This window comes from Marmota marmota, unplaced genomic scaffold, assembly GCF_001458135.2.
Source record: "Marmota marmota marmota unplaced genomic scaffold, marMar, whole genome shotgun sequence".
Classification (NCBI taxonomy): Eukaryota; Metazoa; Chordata; class Mammalia; order Rodentia; family Sciuridae; genus Marmota; species Marmota marmota.
This window is the reverse complement of record NW_026000171.1, coordinates 7,288,209-7,309,507: the sequence shown is the minus strand read 5'-3', so window position 1 is coordinate 7,309,507 and position 21,299 is coordinate 7,288,209. Positions and strand designations below refer to the sequence as shown.

At 34.5% G+C, this 21,299-nt stretch overlaps 1 protein-coding gene across 20 annotated transcripts in view; it reads left to right on the top strand.

Annotated features, from left to right (window-relative positions):
• The window catches only part of Erc1 (ELKS/RAB6-interacting/CAST family member 1), a 1,605,700-nt gene that overhangs the window by 1,262,019 nt on the left and 322,382 nt on the right, over positions 1-21,299 (top strand). For 12 of the 20 annotated variants that reach the window (XM_048787497.1, XM_048787503.1, XM_048787498.1 and 9 more), the window contains 2 exons: positions 7,113-7,306; positions 20,807-20,818. In XM_048787497.1, coding sequence (XP_048643454.1) covers positions 7,113-7,306; positions 20,807-20,818 — 206 coding nt within the window. The remainder of the gene's footprint in view (positions 1-7,112; positions 7,307-20,806; positions 20,819-21,299) is intronic. The other 8 variants (XM_048787499.1, XM_048787505.1, XM_048787506.1 and 5 more) reach the window with 1 other exon arrangement.

The window sequence follows — 21,299 nt, the reverse complement described above, 5'->3', positions numbered from 1 at the left end:
AGTCAACCCCTTTCAGAGATGGGGCTGGAAGGATGGGCTGTGGGATGGGGTTGGGCAGCCTTCGTTATTGGCACACTGTGGCATACAGTACTGCTGGCTGCCTCCTGGCCCTGTTTATTGTCCTGTCATGGAGATTACCATGTGGGAAAGGCTATGGAGGTGGCTGCAGTGTTCCAAGATAGAGGTGGTTTGAGTGAAGCCCCACGTTGGTGGGATAGGGAACCTCAGCAGCTGCAGGGTGTTCCCTTCTGGATTCCTGGAGAGGAGGGGCATGCATGGGTTCCAGGCCAGGCTTTGGGTGCTGATGTGGTTTCTAATGATGAATCTGATGAATTTTTTTTTTTTAAATCAGATTTGTTTGTCTCTCTGAGGACTTTCAGACTTTTCTCTTTGTTTTCGTCTTCTGCAGTTTGAATATGAGATGCCTTAATACTGATTTTTGTTTTGTTTTGGTGTTTATCCTGCTTGATAATGGGAGCTTCCTGGTTTGATAAGTATCAATAGTTTTAAAAAATTCTCAGCTACTATTATTTAGATTATTTCTTCTATTCTTTTCTCTTTTTTTCCTTTGGGTATTATAAGTATGTATATTTCATCTCTTGAATTTACTTCCCAGGGGCTGGGGTTTTAGCTCAGCGGTAGAGTACTTGCCTCCTACTTGTGAGGTACTGGGTTCTATTCTCAGCACTACATAAAAAAATAAATAAAACAAATAAAGATATTTTGTCCATCTTTTAAAAAATATCTTTATTTTAAAAAGAAAGAAAGAAATTACTTCCTAGACAGTTCTTGGATGTTCTATGCTGTTTCTTTCTCTCTGAATTTCAGATTGGAATGCTTCTGTTGACCTATCTTTAAGCTCACTAATAGTCCCCCCTCCTCTGCCCAACTTACTAATCAACCTATCAGAAGCATTCTTTATTTCTCTTACATGTTTTTGATTTCTGGTATTTCCTTTGGATTCTTAGAGTTTCCATCTCTCTGCTTAATTATTCATCTATTCTTGGATGTTTTCTGATTTTCCCATTAGAGCCCTTATTGTATTAATTATACTTATTTCAAATTCTCTGATAATTCCAACATTTCTGTCAAATATGAGAGTCTGGTTTTGTGTCTCTTCAGACTATGATTTTTTTCTTGTCCTTTAGCATGCCTTGTAATTTTTTGTTGAAAGCTGAAGATTTTTTTGGATAGTAGAAATAGTCTGGTAGTATAATACTTGTCTATTATCCTGGCTAGAAATTGGGCTATATTTAGTTTGCTGTAGATGCCAGAAGCTTCAGATTCCTCTAATGTCCTTGTCTCTCCTTTTGGCTGTGGGCTTTGCTTTTCAAAGTGAGTCTGCATCTTTCATTTCTTTTCAAATGTAATCCACTTTTACCATACTGGAGCCTTTTGGGGTGGTAGTAAGGGATAGGAGAGGGTGAGATTCACAATCCTATGTCTCAGTATTACATGGGCCTATCTTCCTGGCTGTGATCTTCACAAGCCTTTCTCAGTTTTGGTTTTCTACCTTTAGGTTTGAATGGAAGGCTAGAGGGGGTTAGAATAGGTGAGATGTCATCCTTCCAGGTGGGATAAAGCTCTGGTAAAATTTTACCCCAGCCTTTAGATGAATGCTTTGAGGGTATTTCACAGTTGTTATTCTTTTCTCTTCTTCTGCCAGAACCACAGGGATTTTTCTCAGCTCTTCACTTAAAAAATCTGGTGGGGTTCCTGTGGTTGTAAAGTATATGAAAGTATGGTAAAGTCCCCTAAAACTCTTCCCCCCCTACGAGTTTCTTACTGTCATACTCAGCCCCTAACAATTCCTCATGATGACCCTGCAATTGCTTGTATGAGTTGCTTCTGTTCCAGATGAGTAGATCTCATTTCTGACTCTCCCAATATATGTGTTTCTCCATATTTGGGTGGCAGTTTGCCCTGTGATCTCAATTTTCTAACAGGTCCAAGAAAAGTCATTAATTTTCAGTTTGTTCAGCCTTTTGTTCTTATCCTTGTAAAGGTGGCAGTGATGACATCCAGTGTCTTTGCATGTTGGAGCTGACCTTACTATACTTTTCCATGCAGAACAGATCTATTTATTCTTTATGAAGATGCTTACATGATTTTTGACATTTAAAATAAAATCTAAAACAACAAAACAAAAATGTAGCTTATTGGTTATATCTGGAAATCACATTTTTAAAATTAATACATAAATATTTATGAAATTAGTAAGTGAACTATCCGTAGGAATTTGAGAGTAGATTTTATCATGAAATTAGTAAGTGAACTATCCGTAGGAATTTGAGAATAGATGTCTGTGAATCAACAATATGCCAGTTTTATACAGCTTTTTTTTTCTGCAAAATTTCAAATGAACTCAAGTATCTTCCCACATTATTAGCAAAGGGTTTTTAAGCTCTTATTAATTTATATTGGAAATTGACAAGAAAAAAAAAGCTTTCACTTTTTTAAAAAAAGAGTCTTTCTGAGAATAAATGAGCGCATGTTTCCTAATTTAAGATTGAGATTTAAGGCAGTAAAATGTGGGACTCAAAACAATTGTTAAATATTGTTTCTGATTTTACCTCCTTCTAAAAGTTTCTAATTCCATGGCATTACTATATTTAAAAATAGGGTAAGTAGTGTCATTAAGTTTTTAAATTTGGTATAATTTAAAATTATTTTAGCAGGTTATAAGACCTAAAATTCTGTTATATCTTCCATAGTAGCAGGGATTTTTTGCTTTATAGCTTATTTGTAGATAATAGTACAAAATTGTAGATGTATCCTGTTTGGCATATTTTCTTCTTTCTGAAAACCGTAACTGGTATAAGATTAGTGTTCTAATTTATATTTATTCAAAAGACTTCTTACAATTGAAATTTTTGAAGTAGGAAATGTCTGTCCTTGGTAATTTAACCTGCACCTGAATTTTGGTATTCTTTGTCATCAGCATGAGCTGATAACTTCAGCATTATTAAGGAAAGGATTGAAATTCAGCTTTTTTTCCTCTCTCTCTTTTTTTGTGGTGCTGGGATTGAACCCAGGGCTTTGTGCATGCGAGACTCGCATTCTACCAACTGAGCTATATCCCCAACTCTGAAATTTAGCTTTTGAGTTATGAGAACTTCTTAAAATGCCAAATTCTTTTAAATACCCGTTTCTAGGCTCTTGAGTTTTTAATTAAAGCTTTTTTTCAAAAACCACATTTTTTAACCTTTTATTCTTTTTTTGCTTATTCTATTCTTAAACCATTTCCTTCTGTTTTTCTTCATTTTTTTCCTTCAACTCTTCTGACTCCCTTTAGTATCTAGAAATGGTATTGGAACACTAATCCAAGCCATTAAGTGACCTGGCAAAGCCATATACAGATGTGGTTCATATATTTTTGCACAATTTTCCAGGTGGAAAATTGAGTGTACTTGACCTTCTGTCTTTACCTTGCTTATATAGAAACTTAAGAATTTAAAAAAAACAAAAACAAAAACAAAACAAAAAACCCCACAAAACTCATTCTGATATATATTAGGGTAAGTTCAAATTCTTGGAGATAAGATATGTTTATATCTTGAATTAAAAGTTTTTAAAGAGGAAAATTCTCCCCTAAACTTTGGGAGAGGTTTCTATTCTGCTGCTTTCTCCCTGTTTTTTTTTTTTTTGTTGTTGTTGTTGTTGTTGTTCTCAGTGGGTTAATTCATTCAGGGCTGCTTCTCTTTCCCTTTGCTTTTAAGTAAAATCATTTGTGGCTTTTAACCACACCTCTTTGGGGGATAGAATTTTGCTAACACATTAAAATCTGATCTGCCAGTAGAATCTCCTTTAAAGGCCATGTTTAGAAACTGAATTCTCACCACTGAAGGAACCTGACACAAAAGAAATTGGTAAAGGACATAATTTTAAAAGAATAGCTGTTACTTCCTTAAAGAATTTAAATCAATTTACATAAATGTCTTTTATTGAAGCTACTTTGCACCAGAGCTTTCCTCAGTATATGTGTTTATCTTTTTACTATGTATTTTTAAATAATTTTAAGGCACCATATATGTTTTGTGTTTATTGAATAAGATCCCCTTCTTAACCTTTACTTCCTCATTAAATAATTTATACTTTGAAAATAAGGATTTGGTTATCTGCTTGATTCTATAATTGTGTATATTTTAGTACGACGTATGAAATACAAAAGAACGAAATCCTTGCCTCCAGTGTATGTGTATTGAGGTTTTTAATAATGTGAAAGGTAGGCAGTTACCAGTAGATCAGCACTTGAGAACAGAGAGCTTAACCTGATTAAGGATTTTTGAAAAGGATTGTTCATGGTTTAGTTTTTCTTGTCCAGAGGTGACGTTTTATATAGTACTGTTATTTCACTGAAGTTTGCAGCTTTTGCTTCCGGGTGATTTTGACTTCCTGATATTCTAGAAGTAGAACATGTAAAATATACACATTTCAAAACACAGTTTAACAGACAATTAAAATTTAAAGGGTTAGAAAAGCAGTGAGGGGAATGACGCCATGTAATTAAACATCCAGAAAATATTTTTCTAACTGTTGCTTTGAGAAGAACTCTGTGGACATAAGATATGTTTGCATCTTGAATTAAATGTCATTCTACTATTTAGAAGTTTGTTTTAAAGAAATGTTTATAAAACATTTGGAAAATATCTTTTTTAGAGTTTATATTTTTAAAAAAATAAAGTTGCAAAGGTCTTTAAAGATGTTTAATATTCTTAGAATTTCATTTTAACGTCCAAATGAACCCAGCAAGAATTTGGATGTAAACTTCTCTGATACAGAATTTGTTATAATTAGTAAGGGAAGGTTAATATATTTTTGATTCTTCCCCCCTAACTTAATTGACTTTTCTTTAAAGTTGGTAATTGGATCATCCTGTAGGCTACATTTAACATTACACTTATATAATTGATTACTTTTATCCTCTTCCCAATTCTTCTTCTTTTCCTACCACTTAATTCTATGAACTGTTTTAAATCAAGCAAAACTCTTTCACTGCTTGTGCATATTCATTTGTTCAACAAGTAGTTGAGTTTCTACACTAGGTCAGTTTTCATGGTGGGACTGAGGATACAAACAAGATTACCTGCACCCTTGGTTTCATAGAATGTATATTCTCTATCAGGGAAAATAGATACTCACACAGGTAGTTGTAGTAAATCACAGGGTGTGATGGAGTGCACATCAAATCTAGATTAGGGTCACAGAGGACCTCCTTAACAGAGGAGACATTTACTAAGCTGAGACCTCAGAGTTAGGGCACTTCAGCATGTATGAAGGCCTAGAACACTGGTGTGCACGATGTTACATTGGCAGAATTATAAATAAAACATTTATAATAAGTGATTATAAGTCAGAGTTGTCTTAATAGTATTGAATAGCAGCAGACCTTCGTGTTTGTTTCTACAGTCTTTTGTGCCCCTTACTGTCGCCTATTTCATTGTGTCCTTCCTCAGTTATTCCTGCATTTCTCTGCATCTTTGGTCTTTTTTCTTTTTATTGATTCTCCCTTTTTGGTATATAAATATGGTCAGCTTTCTACAGAATAGCTCCTGATCCTGTTACTCTTTATACTTCCTCCTCTATTTTCTGTCAGACATAATCATATTTGAAAAGTTTTTGTAGCCTTATCCTCCCCTTAAAAGACTAATTGCTATAGGAACTTTCCTCTTAACAAACTAGCAAAACAGTGTGAAATAACTGATTTTTAGATAATTGGAGAAAATCCAGTGCAGAACAGTGATGTCCTTTTACCTTCCGAACTTGTAGTTTTTATTCTTTAAAATATACTTCCTAAGTTAGTTAAAGATGAGGGAAGCCATTTATGATGTATTTTTTATTTTTTGGTGCTTAAGGATTGAACCTATGGCCTTGAGCATGTTAGGCAAGCATACTACCAATGAGCCACATCCGCAACCCTAAAAAAGCCAGTGTTTGGATAGATAAGTACTTTTTCATCAGGAATTAAGCCTTAAATAAATGAACTTGGTAAAAGATTTAATGGAGCCAGATGCAGTGCTACATACCTATAATCCCAGCTACTTGGGGGGTTGAGGCAGGAGGATCACAAGTTCAAGGCCAGCCTGGGCAATTTAGTGAGAACCCTGCCTCAAATTTGAAAATAAAAAAGGTATGGGGATATTGCTCAGTGTTAGAGCTCCCCTGGATTCAATCCCCAGTACTGAAACAAAGATTTAATGCTTGTGTGTAGGAGGAGGTTAAATAAGGGTTCTTTTTTTTTTTGTTGTTTGTTTGTTTGTTATTTTCTGGCACTGGAATTAAACCTGGGGCCTCACACATGCTGGGGAAGCACTCCACTGCTGAACTACACCCCCAAGTTCCCAACCACCCTCCTTTTAAAAATTTTAATTTGAGACAGTTTATTTAGTTGCCCAGACTGGCCTCAAACTCAAAATCCACCTCCCTCAACCTCCTGAGTAGCTGTGATTACAGGCATGTGCCACCTTACCTGGCTAGAATTTAATCTTAGATTTATAACAAAGCATTTAGTTTATACAAACATTTCTCATTTACTAATGGTAGTTTGCATTAGAGCTTTTCAAAGAATTTTCTAAGAATATATCTTTGATCTTTTAATATATTTTTCAAAACATTTTAAGGGACTCAATACATTCTTAAAGTATCTACATAATTCTGGGTGCCCAGAGTCTTGTGATTCACACATTTGGTAAAGCAGCATATGGGAGAAGGAAATGGAAATAACTAATGGGACATTAGGTCTCAGCAATGGTGCTATCTGTCAATTAGCAGTGAATCCTGGTGGTACCTTTTGATACTGTTTGGCAAGATCAATAGCAGTCTTTTGGTTTATTAGTATATCGTACTACTCTCTGAAATATCAGTTGGCTTTTGGTGATTTTTGGCCTAATAAAATTCAGAGGTATAATATTTTTTAAAAATCCATTTGTAATTTAAGGCAATTACTTTAAATATTAATCCTTTATATATTTGATAATACTATGTTTAAATTGAATATAAATAGTTCTTTGACCCATGGTTTACCCAGCCAGTTTCACTTTATGTGTATCTTACAGACTTGGAACACTTCTTCATTTTCTTTCTTTCTTTCTTTCTTTTTTTTTTTTTTGTAGGCACATGAAGCAACATTGGAAGCTAGAGCCAGTCCAGAGATGAATGACCGAATTCAGCAGTTGGAGAGAGAGATTGCCAGGTACAAAGATGAATCTAGCAAGGCCCAGGCAGAAGTAGACCGCCTTTTGGAAATCTTGAAGGAAGTGGAAAATGAGAAGAATGACAAAGATAAGAAGATAGCTGAATTAGAAAGGTAAGGAGAGGGAAATTGAATGGGACTCCCTGGGTTAGAAAAAGTAAAGTATGTATTTTTGAGGGCATACTTGTTTCAGTATTGTGTGCCTCTGAGTTTAGGGTCTTGAATGCTTGTTAATATTTTATTATCTACTTATTATTCTAAATCAGTACAAATTCTTTGTTGCATTCTCTAAAAGGCAACATAGAAAGGGAGTAAACTGAGAAACTGTTGACCTTAAACAAAAGAGAAAGTATTCATTAATTGAAAAATTAAAGTTTTCAACTGACTGATTAAGATAGAGTACAAATAACTACTTGCTTTTTATTATTTATTGTTCTAGATAATAAGCAAATGGTCCTCCTGTATAAGGAGTTAATATTGTATCATTGGTTTAGACCCTTTTGGCTGATCAGATGCTCTTTGGGGTTGTGAATTTTTGACTAGGTTGTGGAGAAGCAAATTCTTACATCAGTCAATGAAGCATGACATTTTAGGATAATTTTGGAGACGCAGATGTGATTTTTATGGGGCCTGAATTTGAATTCTTCAAAATGGGCTATTTGAACAGATCCTGCCAGATATTTCTCTTAGAATTTTGTCTTTTTTAAATTACTTTATACTGAAGACCAAGTATATGCCTGTTAATCTCTTCTTTCATACCATGTATTTAACATGAACTCACAAGTGCATTGAGACAGCTCTTCCAGTAGCAATTGATTACCTGTGTTCTTCTAAACAGCCAGAAAGACTGACAGTGACAAAATGAAGTCACTAAGCTATGTGACTTCTTGAGGGCTGGTTCTTAAGAATAATTTATTTTTATGTTCTTGATGGCTGGGAAGTTTTAGATTACTTTCATAATTTATTTACTGAGTTTTAAATTTGGGGGGTGGTTATTGGTAGGCTTGTTATTTTCCTCTGAAGTTATTATTTCCTCCCTTTCTACCTATATAATTTTGATTTTCAAGAAACCAAAGCAATAAACTCCAACCCTCATAGTTTTACACTGTATGAAAATGTGAATAATATGGGCTTTTGACCTGCTGGCACGTTTTCTCTTATTTTGGTATTAACTCTATTCATTTTCTCTAGTTCTGGATAAGACAAATGGATATAAGTCTTTAAATCAAAAATTTAAAACTAAGAACTCTTGATTGTAGACTGTATGCATTTTTATTTATTTGTTTTTCTAAAAATATCAATTTTATTTATTTATTTATTTTTAAATGTGGTGCTGAGGGTCATCAAACCCCATACCTCACTCTTGCTAGGCAAGCACTCTACCACTCAGTTACAACTCTAGCCCCTATGCATTTTTATTCACATTAATCTTTGCACTGTGTTCCTTCTCCAGCATGTGAGCATGCCCCATGTATATACACAGACACACACTCTTATATATTTACATGAATACATATCTGAATCTATACCTCCTTTTGCTTTTTTAATGGGCCTGAAATCAGCAGCAGTACTGCATAAACATTAAAATATGATACTTTTGACTGATTACTGACATCTCATTAAATGTATTTCAGAAGTTGCTTGAGAATATTTCATTTTTAAATGTGATTTTTTATATTGGAAATCTGCATTTGAAGCTGAGTGAGGTGGTCCATTGCTCATAAACTTAGCTACTTAGGAGGCTGACACAGGATTCAAATTCAAGGCCTACATTGGCAACTTGGTGAGACCCTGTCTCAAAAAGAAGAAAGACTGGGGATGTAGTCTAGGGTAGAGGAGTGCCTAATATTCATGAGTGCTGAAGTTCAATCTTCAGTACCACATTCAGAAAAGAAAAAGTGGGGCTGGGGCTATAGCTCAGTGGTAGAGTACTTAACTGGCATGGGTGAGACACTGGGTTTGAACCTCAGCACCACATAAAAAGTAAATAAATAAAGTTATTAAAAATATGTATGTTTTTTAAAAAAGAAAAGAAAAAAATCTACATTTTGAAAATATTGCTTGCTATTCCATGAAGCTTGCTTGAAGAATATTATTGCATTTTGGGACTTATACTGATTTTGGGAGATGGACATAATGTGAGGGAGAATAAGAAACAGAACTAAGTCTATATCTTGTATCCAAAATACACCAAATAGCTGCTTTTAATAGTGACTTTGTTTTTCACTTTGTAAGAAAGAGTTATACATGACCTGTGTAACTTTTAGTGTATTGGAAAAAGCATAGTTCTAGCCTCTCTGCTCATGCACCTGTAATTTTGTTTGAGGATTTGAGACAAAGATTTTTGCCTATCAGAAAATAAAATAAAACTTCACACCAAAAAATAACCAAACAAACAAATGCAACATTTTCTCCAACTCAGTTTTTGCTATCAGCTTTGTAGTTTGTTACTCAGAAACATAGTTTGAGGTATTGAATAAACAGTAGCACCACAGAATTTGTGAAAGAGATCTACTATAGCATTCCCCACCCCCCTTGCAAACCAAATTACTTATTTATTTACTTATTTACTTACTTACTTATTTATTTATTATATGGTTTTGAGGATCTAACCCAGGGCCTCGCACGTGCTAGGTGAGCGCTTTATCACTGAGCCACACTCCCAGCCCCTCTATTATGGCATTTTATGAAGAGGAAACCAGGAGCCAAAGAAATTACTCCTGAAATTAAACAGTGGTTGAGCTGGAGCTAATAGAATGGGGTTTTAAATTCCAGCTCAATTTTCTTTCTATTTCAACAAGATTAATTATGTTCTTTTTGGACTTACTGGCAACTGTAAAACACTTCCTACCTCGATGGGATTTATTTTTTGCTCATTGTTGAACCAATGTCTTAAGCAAAAGTGGCTATAGATAGGATTATGACTTACTTAAAAACTAAGGTATATTTTAATTTTTCTTAGCTTTTGAAGGCCATTTTTTAAAGATGTGTTGACTTTTTAAAAATATTTTTATTAGTTATTGATAGACCTTTATTTATTTATTTGCTTATATTTGATGCTGAGAATTGAACCCAGTGCCTCACACATGCTAGGCAAGTGCTCTACCACTGAGCCACAACCCCAGCTCCTTGAAGGCCATTTTTTATAAACTGAACTGTGCTTGTTTGAGGAGTTATTCAGTGCATTTTATGTTAAAGACAGCTGAGATTATGTCACATATTTGTTCCTAGATTTTGTACTGAGGTGCATGTGTGTGGCGGCTGTGTTTCTTACTAACGATTTGCTTCTTGTGTTGCCATTCCATTGTTTCCTGTGTGTATGTATGGGTGTCTGTCTCCCTGTGTTTTATCATTTTGAGTTTCTTCACCTTTCTTTTGATTTGTCTTACCATGGTCCTGTTCCATTGGGGGTTTTTGTGTCTTTTTGTTTATATGTGTGTGTTCCCTCTACCATTGGCCATGCTGTTTCTCAGAAAGCCAGTCTCCCGCAAATTGTACCCTCCACACCAGGTTTCTGTCCCTGCACCACCTGGGGGGTTTGTTTGGGACTTCCTGGGAAAGTGAGTGATATGTAAGGCTACAGTCTTATACTAGAGTAAATTGCTGCTGCTGTTCTTGCTACTGCTGGGGCTTGCTGGGGATTTTGCTTGATCAGAATTAAAGAACAGCCAGTGACACTGTATTTCTTAGTTAACCTGCTTTTGGATAAAATCAGTCTATGTTCTTTCGGGTAAGGTTCTGTACTGCTAGTTGAAATCATTTTAGTCTTTGTTTCCAGCTATCTTTTATGTGGTTGTGCTTACACTGGCTTGCCCTTTGAGTGGCTCCTTAACTGATAAAATTATTTCACCACATTTTAATTCAGCATATAGAATTCATTTCTAAAGGACATTGAGCAATCTTTTAAGTGCAAATATTAAAACAAACTATATTATAATTATTAATAGATTAATCATTAATAGATTTTCATTAAACCAAAGAAAATTCTTAGTATTTTATGCATTTCATAGTACTTCTTATGTAAGAATTTCCAGGATGAAAAGATTTAGGTTATATCATGAAGTATTTCCACTTATATTCTTTGTGGACTAGAGAAATAAATGAATGGTCCTTTCTAATCTTGACTCCTAAAGAAAAGAGTAATTCTTGTAACAAAATGATTTAGTGTTATAGCACTCACTTGTTTTAACATTATACCAGTCTCTTGACCTATTGTAATTAAAAAATAAAATTGGACAAGTCCACCTATACAACTGCAAATACAAAATATTTTCTTCAGGTAAATGTGACTGCTTCTAAATTCACATTCCTTACTGTGGTGTGAATCAGATCGAATTTAAGAGAAAAAGTACATGTAGGGCATGTATACACAGAGAAATATATACACATATTAAGAAATTTGTTATAAGGAATTATTTTGCATGGTTGTGATGGCTGATTAGGCAAGTCTGAAATCCTGTGGCAGGCTGACAGGAAGGGAAGATCCTGAGCAGGAGGGAACTTGTGTCAGCACAAGCCAAAGCTGTTGTACATGGGTAGAATTTCTTTTCACTCCTAGGGAAATCTTACCTGTTTCCAAGACCTTCTGAAGGATTCAGTTGTGCCCACTCAGATTATCTGGGATAATCTCCCCTACTTAAACTGATTAGAGGCTTTAAGTACATCAGCAAAATACTTTCACAACACATCTATCTAGATGGGTGTTTGATGGACTCACTGGGCACTGTAGCCTAGCTGTGTTAATACTTCAAGAAAGCTATCATCCAGTGGCTTTGGATAGTTTGCATAGAAAAAAAATCAAAACAGAGTTTGAGTGTCCCTATATAAATGGATAGAATTAGATTAGCCTCAGGAATGCCAAATGTAATTGAGAATTTGTCTTCTAAAATAAGCATGTTGGAGTTTCTATTTAGATTCACAATGAATAGGCTTTTCTCTTATATAATGTTTATGATTTTTAGAGACAAGAGTAATGATAGAATTCTGTTAGTATTTTTTCAATCTTCTGAAAGAATTGTTTGTTGTCTGCTCTTTCACTCATGTTATCCCTTTTTGCTAAATACTCATGTGATGGCAGTACACTGGGGACAGTGTTTCCCGTGCCATATATTGTGTTCTGTTTTACATTTTTGCTTTATTGCCTTTTTATAATCCCAAATGACTAATGAATACTCAAGAGTTTAGTGTTTTACAGCAGAAATTCTCAGTTTTACTCTGACATTCAATGTGATTAGAGTCAACATACTATTAAGAAACTTTTGTATTTAGAGAATGGCAGCCATCTTTTGAGTTTCATATAATTTGGTTGGCAAGAATTGCCTTTGTTAATTGAATTTAGGAATTTTCAGTGATCTAGAGAATAATAAGAGTTACTGTGTGATGTGAAGAGTTAAAGGAAAATGTAAATTTTACTGTTCTTCATTTGAGGAACTATAAAAGGACGTTAGTGCATGTATATTTTTATTTTGAGGTGTGTTCAGATTTAGCACAGAGGTTATTTGTGGGGCAGTCAGCAAAGGCCCATCTGATAAGGTAATGTTTGAGAAGACACTTGAATGAGGGGCTCTGTCCTCCAGAAGTCCTTAGAAGCCCTTAAAAAAAATTCCAACAACTTTATATACCTATTGTTACCTTATTTCAGCTTTGACAAATGTATACTACAATCAAAATACAGAACATTTCCTTCATCCCCAGAAATGTCTCTTTGCAGCACATCTCCTCCCATTCCCAACCATAGATATGATTATCATTTTCTAAATTAATTTTTAATTTTCTTTAGTTGTAGATGGACAGAGTACCTTTAATTAATTAATTAATTTTATGTGGTGCTGAGGATCACACCCAGTGCTTCACATATGTGAGGCAAGTGCTCTACCATTTAGCCATAACTCCAGCCCTCTAAATTAATTTTATACACAGCCCCCTCCTTTTGCCTTTGCTTTTAGTTTTCTGCTTTTCTTTATTTATTTCATCTGGAGCGCAGAAAAGAATAGAGTATACCAATAAAATATTGTTACTCTTCTATCTAATCACTAATTATCCAAATCTGAAGTTTGTGAATTGCATCCCCAACTCCAGAAATGAATCCTGATTCATTTAAGCCCATAAGGATAATTTCTGGTGGCTAGTTGTTCATGGAGCACATAATGCATAAGTAATTTGAGAAAGAAAGACTATAGAGACTTTAGGGAATAATTTTCTTATGAGGAAGACTTGCAAGAAGAAAGGTAACCTCTTTCTCCAGGACACTCTTGTATCTGGATGGGATGTCCAGAACTATTGCAACTGCCTTGTAAGCTGCCTAAAGTGAAGTCAGCATCCGGAGAGTAATAGTTAAGAAAACCATAGAGAGATAGAGCTTAGAACCTGAAGGCACTATTCCTGAAACTACTGCTTTTAAGACTTCTCATCATGTGAGATAGTATGTTTTCTTACTGTTTAAGCCAGTTTTAAGAAGGATTTTGTTATTTGCAACCAAATGCATTCAAACTAATACAACTAATTGCATACTGATTTTCTTCCTACCTTTTTCCTATAGAAGAAGCATTCATTTTGAAAAGAATTTAATTTTTTTTTCTTATTAGTCATCACTCGAATGTGCTAGAAGCAGCAATGGGGCCTCTTTGTTTCCCTAATACTTTCTGAATGTTAAAAAAACAAACAAAACACAAATCTAATGACTTAATAACTTGACCAAATCAGAAGCGATTCCCTCATTGCCCATTTTGATTCTTAAATAAGGTCATAATTTGAGGGTACCAGTTAAATTAGTAATAAACTACTCTGTTAGACTGTTATTTTGAATATGTCTGTACAGATTTCAATCTTGTTTTTCCTGTATTTTGGTCGTTTTTGTTTTCTTTTGTCCCTATCTTTCCTGGATTTATCCCCTACTCAGATATCTGGAATTGCTTTTGGAAGAGGCACAAACAGAAGATTCTTGCCCCCACCCAACCAGATGACCACTTTAAAAGGGAATATAATTTTGTCTTTTTGAAAGTAAATTTGTGTTGTGGTAGAAGTGGTGTATTGCACTTTGAAATATGGCATTACTCTTCTTTTGGACTCAATGAGCAATTCTTTTCTTTTAGAAGAAACATTGACAAGCAAACTGCCATATGTTTTGAGTGGAGATTTCTTGTAGGACCTCTTGAAAGCTCGTGTGCTTGACTTGTTATGTGTCCGGTAGATCTTATCTTTCTACAAGAAATTTCTTAAAAAAAATTAATATAATTTGTTTTGGAATTTTAGCAACCTCTTTATATATCATGAATTTTGTTTGTTTTAGGAAAACTTATTTCATGGATTTTTGTTATACAGACAAGAAATCTGAGGCCCAGACAGGATAAATGACTGCTTCTATATCATAAGTAGTAGCAGAGTTGTACCTAAGAATTCTAGGGTCTGTTTCTTCTTTTTTTCCTTTGGAACCACTTGTGTTCTGTTTTTATTAATGGCCCCATTTCCTAGAATGGGGTCGTATAGACAACCAAATGATCCAGAGGCTGTTTATTTGTGGACCTTGATGAGGCCAAAGGCTCACACCCTCTTCTAAGACAGGTGCTTGGGAACTGGCCTGTGAGTCGCTTTGCTGCTAGGTCATAGTTTATCTGCCTGTGTGACTCCTAGCTCTTCTTTTAGTTTGAACTCTGTTAAATTGATGCTTCTGGCTCCAGGAATCTAAGACTAAGCAATGTAGCACCTGTTGTCATTTCTTTTATAGATGATGCCAGTGGAGGCATTCTTCCACAGCTTTTCCAACAGCTAGAAATTTCATCGACGAAGTCTCAACTCCTTCAGGTCTGGTTGAACTCTCCTGAGAAGTAATACTTAACAGACAACTAGGGCTGGCCATCCCAATTAACTCATGCCGTAGGACATAGGAGAGTCATAGAGAAGGGACTTGTTGAACTTTGGAATCATAGGTCTTTGGTGGGGTTTTTTTTGTTTTTGTTTTTTTAATTTAAGGACAAATATTAAATGACAGTGGCTTGGGAGGTTGTTTAGGTAGAAGTCTAAAAAGTAATTTTGAAACCTGGACTGCTCATTTCAGGTCCTTAAGCCCTAGTGTAGGTAGAGATCTAGGTTGGAGAGGGAAAGCTAGGATCTTGTGCTGCCATGATAGCTATTCTGAGGAAGAGCTAGATGTCAGTTTTGTCATTCATAGATATGTACATAGTTGTTAGACCAGCCTTCTGAGTAGTTTGGTAATGTTTTTGTTGTTTTGTTTTGCTTTTGAAAAAAGGAAAAAGAAGTTTTATTGATTTGCTCTCAAAGGAGAAGCACAAGGAACCCCTGTCCCAGAGGCTGTGATTCTGCCCATCAAAGGGAGCCAGGGGATTTTTTAAAGAGGTGATTCAAAGGCTATATTCTGCGTATTCAATCCACCATTGTAATTCACTTGTTAATTTGGAGGATAGTTATTTCTGAAGTCTTCTGGTGCCATCTGAATTACCTTCTGAGTAGTTATGATAGAGGGACCTTTTCCTGTTTTGAGAAGGTTAATTTTCCCTTCTTTCCTAATTAACCATCTTTTCCATGCCTTATGTAGATCTATTGGTTCTAGGCTTTTACATCCTGGTTAAACTTGAATTTTGTGGACTAGGAAGAAAACTTAATCAGTACTTACAATATTGTTTTTAGGGGAACTGCATTCTGAATCATTCTGAGTTAAACAACTAACTTTATTTTAAAATGCTATATGGTCTATCTAGTTGGGCTTAGTTACTTGATTTTTTTTTTTTTTTAAGTAAGGGTGGTCCCAGTTTGCTCAAACTTAGATCCATGGTAGTTAGCCCCTGAATTAACTGTCTAAACTGCTAAAACATTAACTTATAGCACCTCTTAATATGAATGAGAAGTGTCTGTACTTCTGTAGATGAAGAATCAAAGTACTGAACTGAGCTTGAACAAAAAGAACAGGGACTTTTCCCTATCATGCCAGCAGTGATTTTATCTGGGAATGTTACTTGCATATGTGTATGTTTAAGAGAGAGAACTTTACTGGCAACTTTTGGAGAAATTAGGTAAGATAGTTGGTAGGTTTCAACTGAATGCCTCAGGGTGATGGCCCTTTGAGTTTCTTATGTTCTTTTAAAGATTTTACGAGTACTATTTGAACTTTTATGTAATGAAAATGGAGATGCTTCTATTTGTCATTAATCCTCCAAAATGAAGCTAGTTGATAGGATGGTGTTTCCAGTTCTTAGTTTGATAATCTTGCAAGAATGAACTGTTTTCTTACAAAGGAAGTCAAAATTAGTAGGTATATGTTTTTTTTTTCTTATTTACATTTTTTACTCTTTTCTCTTTGATTAGAATTTTCTTTCCTGTTATTTGTTTGTGGCAGTTTGACTCCTTTTAAAACAGTTATCCTTTTCAAAGTTTATCCCTTTCAGTAGTAATCTCCTTTTCCTTTTGTGGGTGTAGGAGGATACCGGGGTCAGGGCACTTGACCACTGAGCCACATCCCTAGGCCTATTTTGTATTTTATTTAGAGACAGGGTTACCTGAGTTGCTTAGCACCTCACTTTTGCTGAGGCTGACTTTGAAACTCATGATCTTCCTGCTTCAGCTTCCTGAGCTTCTGGGATTACAGATGTACGCCACCTCTCCCAGCTTCCTTTTCCTTTATTTTCGCTTCTGATAGTATCTATTACATTCTGTCCTGCACATTATTGAGGAACTATTAAATATATATGTTAAAAAAATGAAGGTAGTCCTCTTTTTTAATCCACCATTGAGTCATCTCACAGTTCTTCCCTATGTCTTTCCATCACCCATACTATTAAGATCCTTTAGAAAGTAAAAAGATGACGATTCAAATAGTCTCTTAAAACCTTGGTAGTTAGATTGAAAATATTATTTGTATATTTGTTTCTTTTGTGTGATCATTATATGTTACCATATTATGATATATGTATATACATATATTTACATGGTATGTTTGTTTACACACAATTTTCCTTCTGTAAAAGTACCTAAAGTATTCTTATATAATTTAGCCTGGTTCAGTGGATTTATTTTTAAATCTATAGGTTAAACAAAAGAATAGCTAGGTTTCTCTTCCCTCTTTTTGTCATGAGACACCAATCCTAACTTTATTATTTAATTTTTTTTTTTTTTTTTTTTTTTTTTTTAGTTATAGGTGAACACAATGTCTTTATTTTACTTTATGTGGTGCTGAGGATTGAACCCAGTGCCTCATGCATGCCAGGCGAGTGCTCTACCTCTGAGCCACAACCCCAGCCCCCTAACTTTATTTTTGAATTTTAACATTGCTGATATGTACATGTAATGGCATGGCCTAATTTAATTGGTATGATTTTTTTCTTAGTGATATATCTTACATCTTTACTCAATTGACACACAATTGGAGAGTAGACAAAATTGTTGGATGCACAAGGGGAAAAATGTAGTATTTCTAAATTAACATTATTTTATCATATATTTCATTTCAAATGTGTCACCAAAGTAATGTATTTTTTAATACTGTTATTATTATAATTAGATATTTTGACTATTTTATCTACAGTCTAAGTTTATATAGGTCAATCTAAAAATTATTTTCGGTTCTTCTCATTGGGAACATGTTTCAGATTATTTTACACTGGCAATACACTGTATTCAGGCATTTATGATGTAATATAACTTAGAAATGTAACCCTAGGTATTTAGTCTTCATATTTGTAAATGGAACATGTTTCAGATTATTTTACACTGGCAATACACTGTATTCAGGCATTTATGATATAATATAACCTAGAAATGTAACCCTAGGTATTTAATCTTCATATTTGTAAATGGAACATGTTTCAGATTATTTTACACTGGCAATACACTGTATTCAGGTATTTATGATATAATATAACCTAGAAATGTAACCCTAGGTATTTAATCTTCATATTTGTAAATGTTTTTCCTTAAAGAAGTCCTGAGTGGATACCCAGTATAATATCCTCATTATCTGCCATATATAAGTTGATCTGCTTATAGCTTTGGTATAAATTGCTGTATAATTCATGAGGAAGATGATTCTTTAAAGAAAAAGTTTCCTGCTAGTCAAGGTGGCACATGCTTGTAATCCCAATGACTTGGGAGGCTGAGGCAAGAGGATTGAAAATTCAAAACCAGCCTCATCAACTTAATGAGGCCCTGTCTAAAAATAAAAAGGGCTGGGGATGTTGCTCAGTGGTTAAGCACCCTTGGATTCAGTGCCTGATACCCCCCACCACCACCCCCAAATTACCATTTCAACTGTTTTTAGTGTTCAGTGACGTAGGTAAATTCACATGGTTTTGTAACCATCACAGCCATCCAAATTCAGAGTTTTTTCATATTTCCACACAAAAACTCTAACTATTAAACATTAATTTCCCATGTTTCCTTCTCCTTTCCCCTGGCAACCACCATTTTTCTCTCGTTTCCATGAGTTTGTCTATAGATAACTCATGTAAGTAGAATTATTCACTATTCCTCCTTTTACGTCTGGTTTATTTCACTTAATGCAATGACTTAGGTTCATCCATGTTTCATTCCCGGTTTAAAAAAGAAAGAAAAAGTCTCCTTACTTTAAAATTTTTGATTATGTATCTTTGATCCTCATGTCAAAGAACAGGTTCTTAATGTTGCTGGCATAGAATGGAAACAACTGGGGTTGCTCGTGGTTGAGAGGAATAATAATACAATGTGTGTTCTGCTTGAAAGAAAATGATGTGTTTAAAAAAATGAAAATCCTCAAAAGGCATAAAATGTTCCTGAAGTATTACAGCTGAACATGACTGGTTCTTTATCTGATCTCACTTGCTTCAGCTTGCTTTCTGGGGAAGTTGCTAGTTTCTTCTTCCTCTTTGATCAATTTCACTGATTTCATTTAATAGGAGAAAAAAAATTACACAGCTTTGTATATTCATTTCTATTAGGTCATCTTCCCAATGTTCCTTGTGGGCACAGCACCTATAGAGATTTATTGTGTTTATTGGCTTCCTTAATTTTATACTTTAAAGTGTGAACATTAGAATCACAAACATTTATTTCATGTGCAGATTTTTTCCTCCTAAATGAATACCCCAAGAGCTATAGTTTGATACTGAGATGAAATATGATTCACAAACAATAAAATAGGTTAAATTATGATTAAAGTTGCTTGCTGTTGTCAGGAATAAACTCAAAATAATCTTCCCCCATGGATTTTACATGTGTTACATAAACCCTTACCATCTGTAGGAACTTTCAGTTAATATCAGTATTTATCTAAAATTATTCTTTCTGTATCATTACCAACAAAAAGAGAGCCTTAGAGAAATGATCTACTTAGTGATTGGTCTCTTTTTGCCTTTGAACCTTGTTTGTATTTGACACTGATAAATATGTTAAAGATTCTTGGATTTGTATATATTCCTGAAGAAGTATCATAGAGCATATAAAAGTAATTTCAGGTGAGACATCAGCATACCCACATTCTTATCCTCTGCCTGCCAGTTACCTGCAGTGTGACTGTGAGCAAGTCATTTGTTCTTGTTTTTCATCTCTTCATTTTATATAGTGGGTATAATAAATCTTATCCTCCTTTAAAAATTCTCATAGTGACTTTTAAAAACTTTAGTTTTAGTTAGGAAATGAATTAGACTTTTTAAATGAGATACCAGATTTTTAAAAACAAAGTGAAAATTGAAATGGTGCTTGCATTCAATAAATAAACCTTTTGTTTTTGATTCTTCAAGTAAAAATTTGGATTATGAAGACAATCCAGATGGCACTGGCCATTAGAAGTCTTAAATATTTGAAGGTTAATACTGATTTCAGTGAAATTGATTAATTCTTCAAAAGGAAAACTGCCTGTTGTTATGAAAGGCAATAATGAACTGTAGGGGATTCATGCTATGTAGGAATAATAAGCATGACAACTTTGCAACTCTTACTGCTGAGCAATGTGTCAGAAATGAATTTGTGTTACAGAGTCTTTCTTGTTCATTGTTGCCTTTAGATTGCACCATTTGAAGATTTTATTAGGAATGAGAAATACTGATTGTGATCAGGGAAAAATTTTTTGCAACATTTGAGAAAATTATTTCAAAATCTCTCATGTAAATGGGAGTTCTGTATTCTGTAGAATAACTGAAGCTGTCATTGTCTTTCTGCCTCTCCTTTTGGATAAATTGGATCCTCTTAATGGAAAGGGGAGCAAAAAGAGTACTCAGTTATAAGGTAGGAGTATATAAAACTGAGCTGACTAAAGTTGTAAAATCACTTAATGACAGTTCTAGCTACTTAAATGAGAAGAGGGTAGCTAACTTCCTCTTATGTTGCTTAGTAGTTAAGAAATTGTTTTTTTTTTCCTGTCCCAGGAAATGATAAATTTTAGACAAAAATTTCTTCCTTTAGAAAGATTGATTAAAGTATGATGGTGTAATCTAATAAGAAAATGTACTTCTTGAGAGTGAAAATCTGAAGTTACTAATTTTTAGTGCCTATGCAGAATCTGTGTGTCCTGTTCTTTATTGCTGTGCTTTATGTTTTGTCTATGTCCATGATTAATATTTCTGAATATTGTCCTTATTAATTATTTCTAACTTTCTCTTTCACATTTCATCCTGGATTTGCTGTTTCCTTCAGTCTCACCTCAAGGTCAGTATGTTTGTACAAAAACAAAGATGATGTAATTGAACCTTGTTTACTAACATTAGCTTCAATTCTAACAGGTCACTAAAATGATAGAACTTATTCTAGGAAAAAAATGTCTAGAAATCTGGTTGTGAGTGTTTAAAATGTCTGAGTATAATGTTTACTAAAAGTGAATACAAATTTTTATATTTTGAAAGAATGAGAATCTGGGCATGGTGGCAGTACCTATAGTCCCAGTGACTGGGGAGGCTGAGGCAAGAGGATTGCAAGTTCATGGGTAACCTCAACAAGACCTTGTCTCAAATTTAAAAAAATAAAAGGACTAGGGGTGTAGCTGACTGATAAAGCGCCCCTAGGTGGGTTCAACCCCAGTAGCAAAAAGGGAGCAGGGGTGGAGTTGAGATAGTGAAAGTAGAATCAGACAACCAGAGTTTGAGAGAATTATAGCTGTAAAGAGCCACCTGAGGAATGCGGGGGGGGGGGG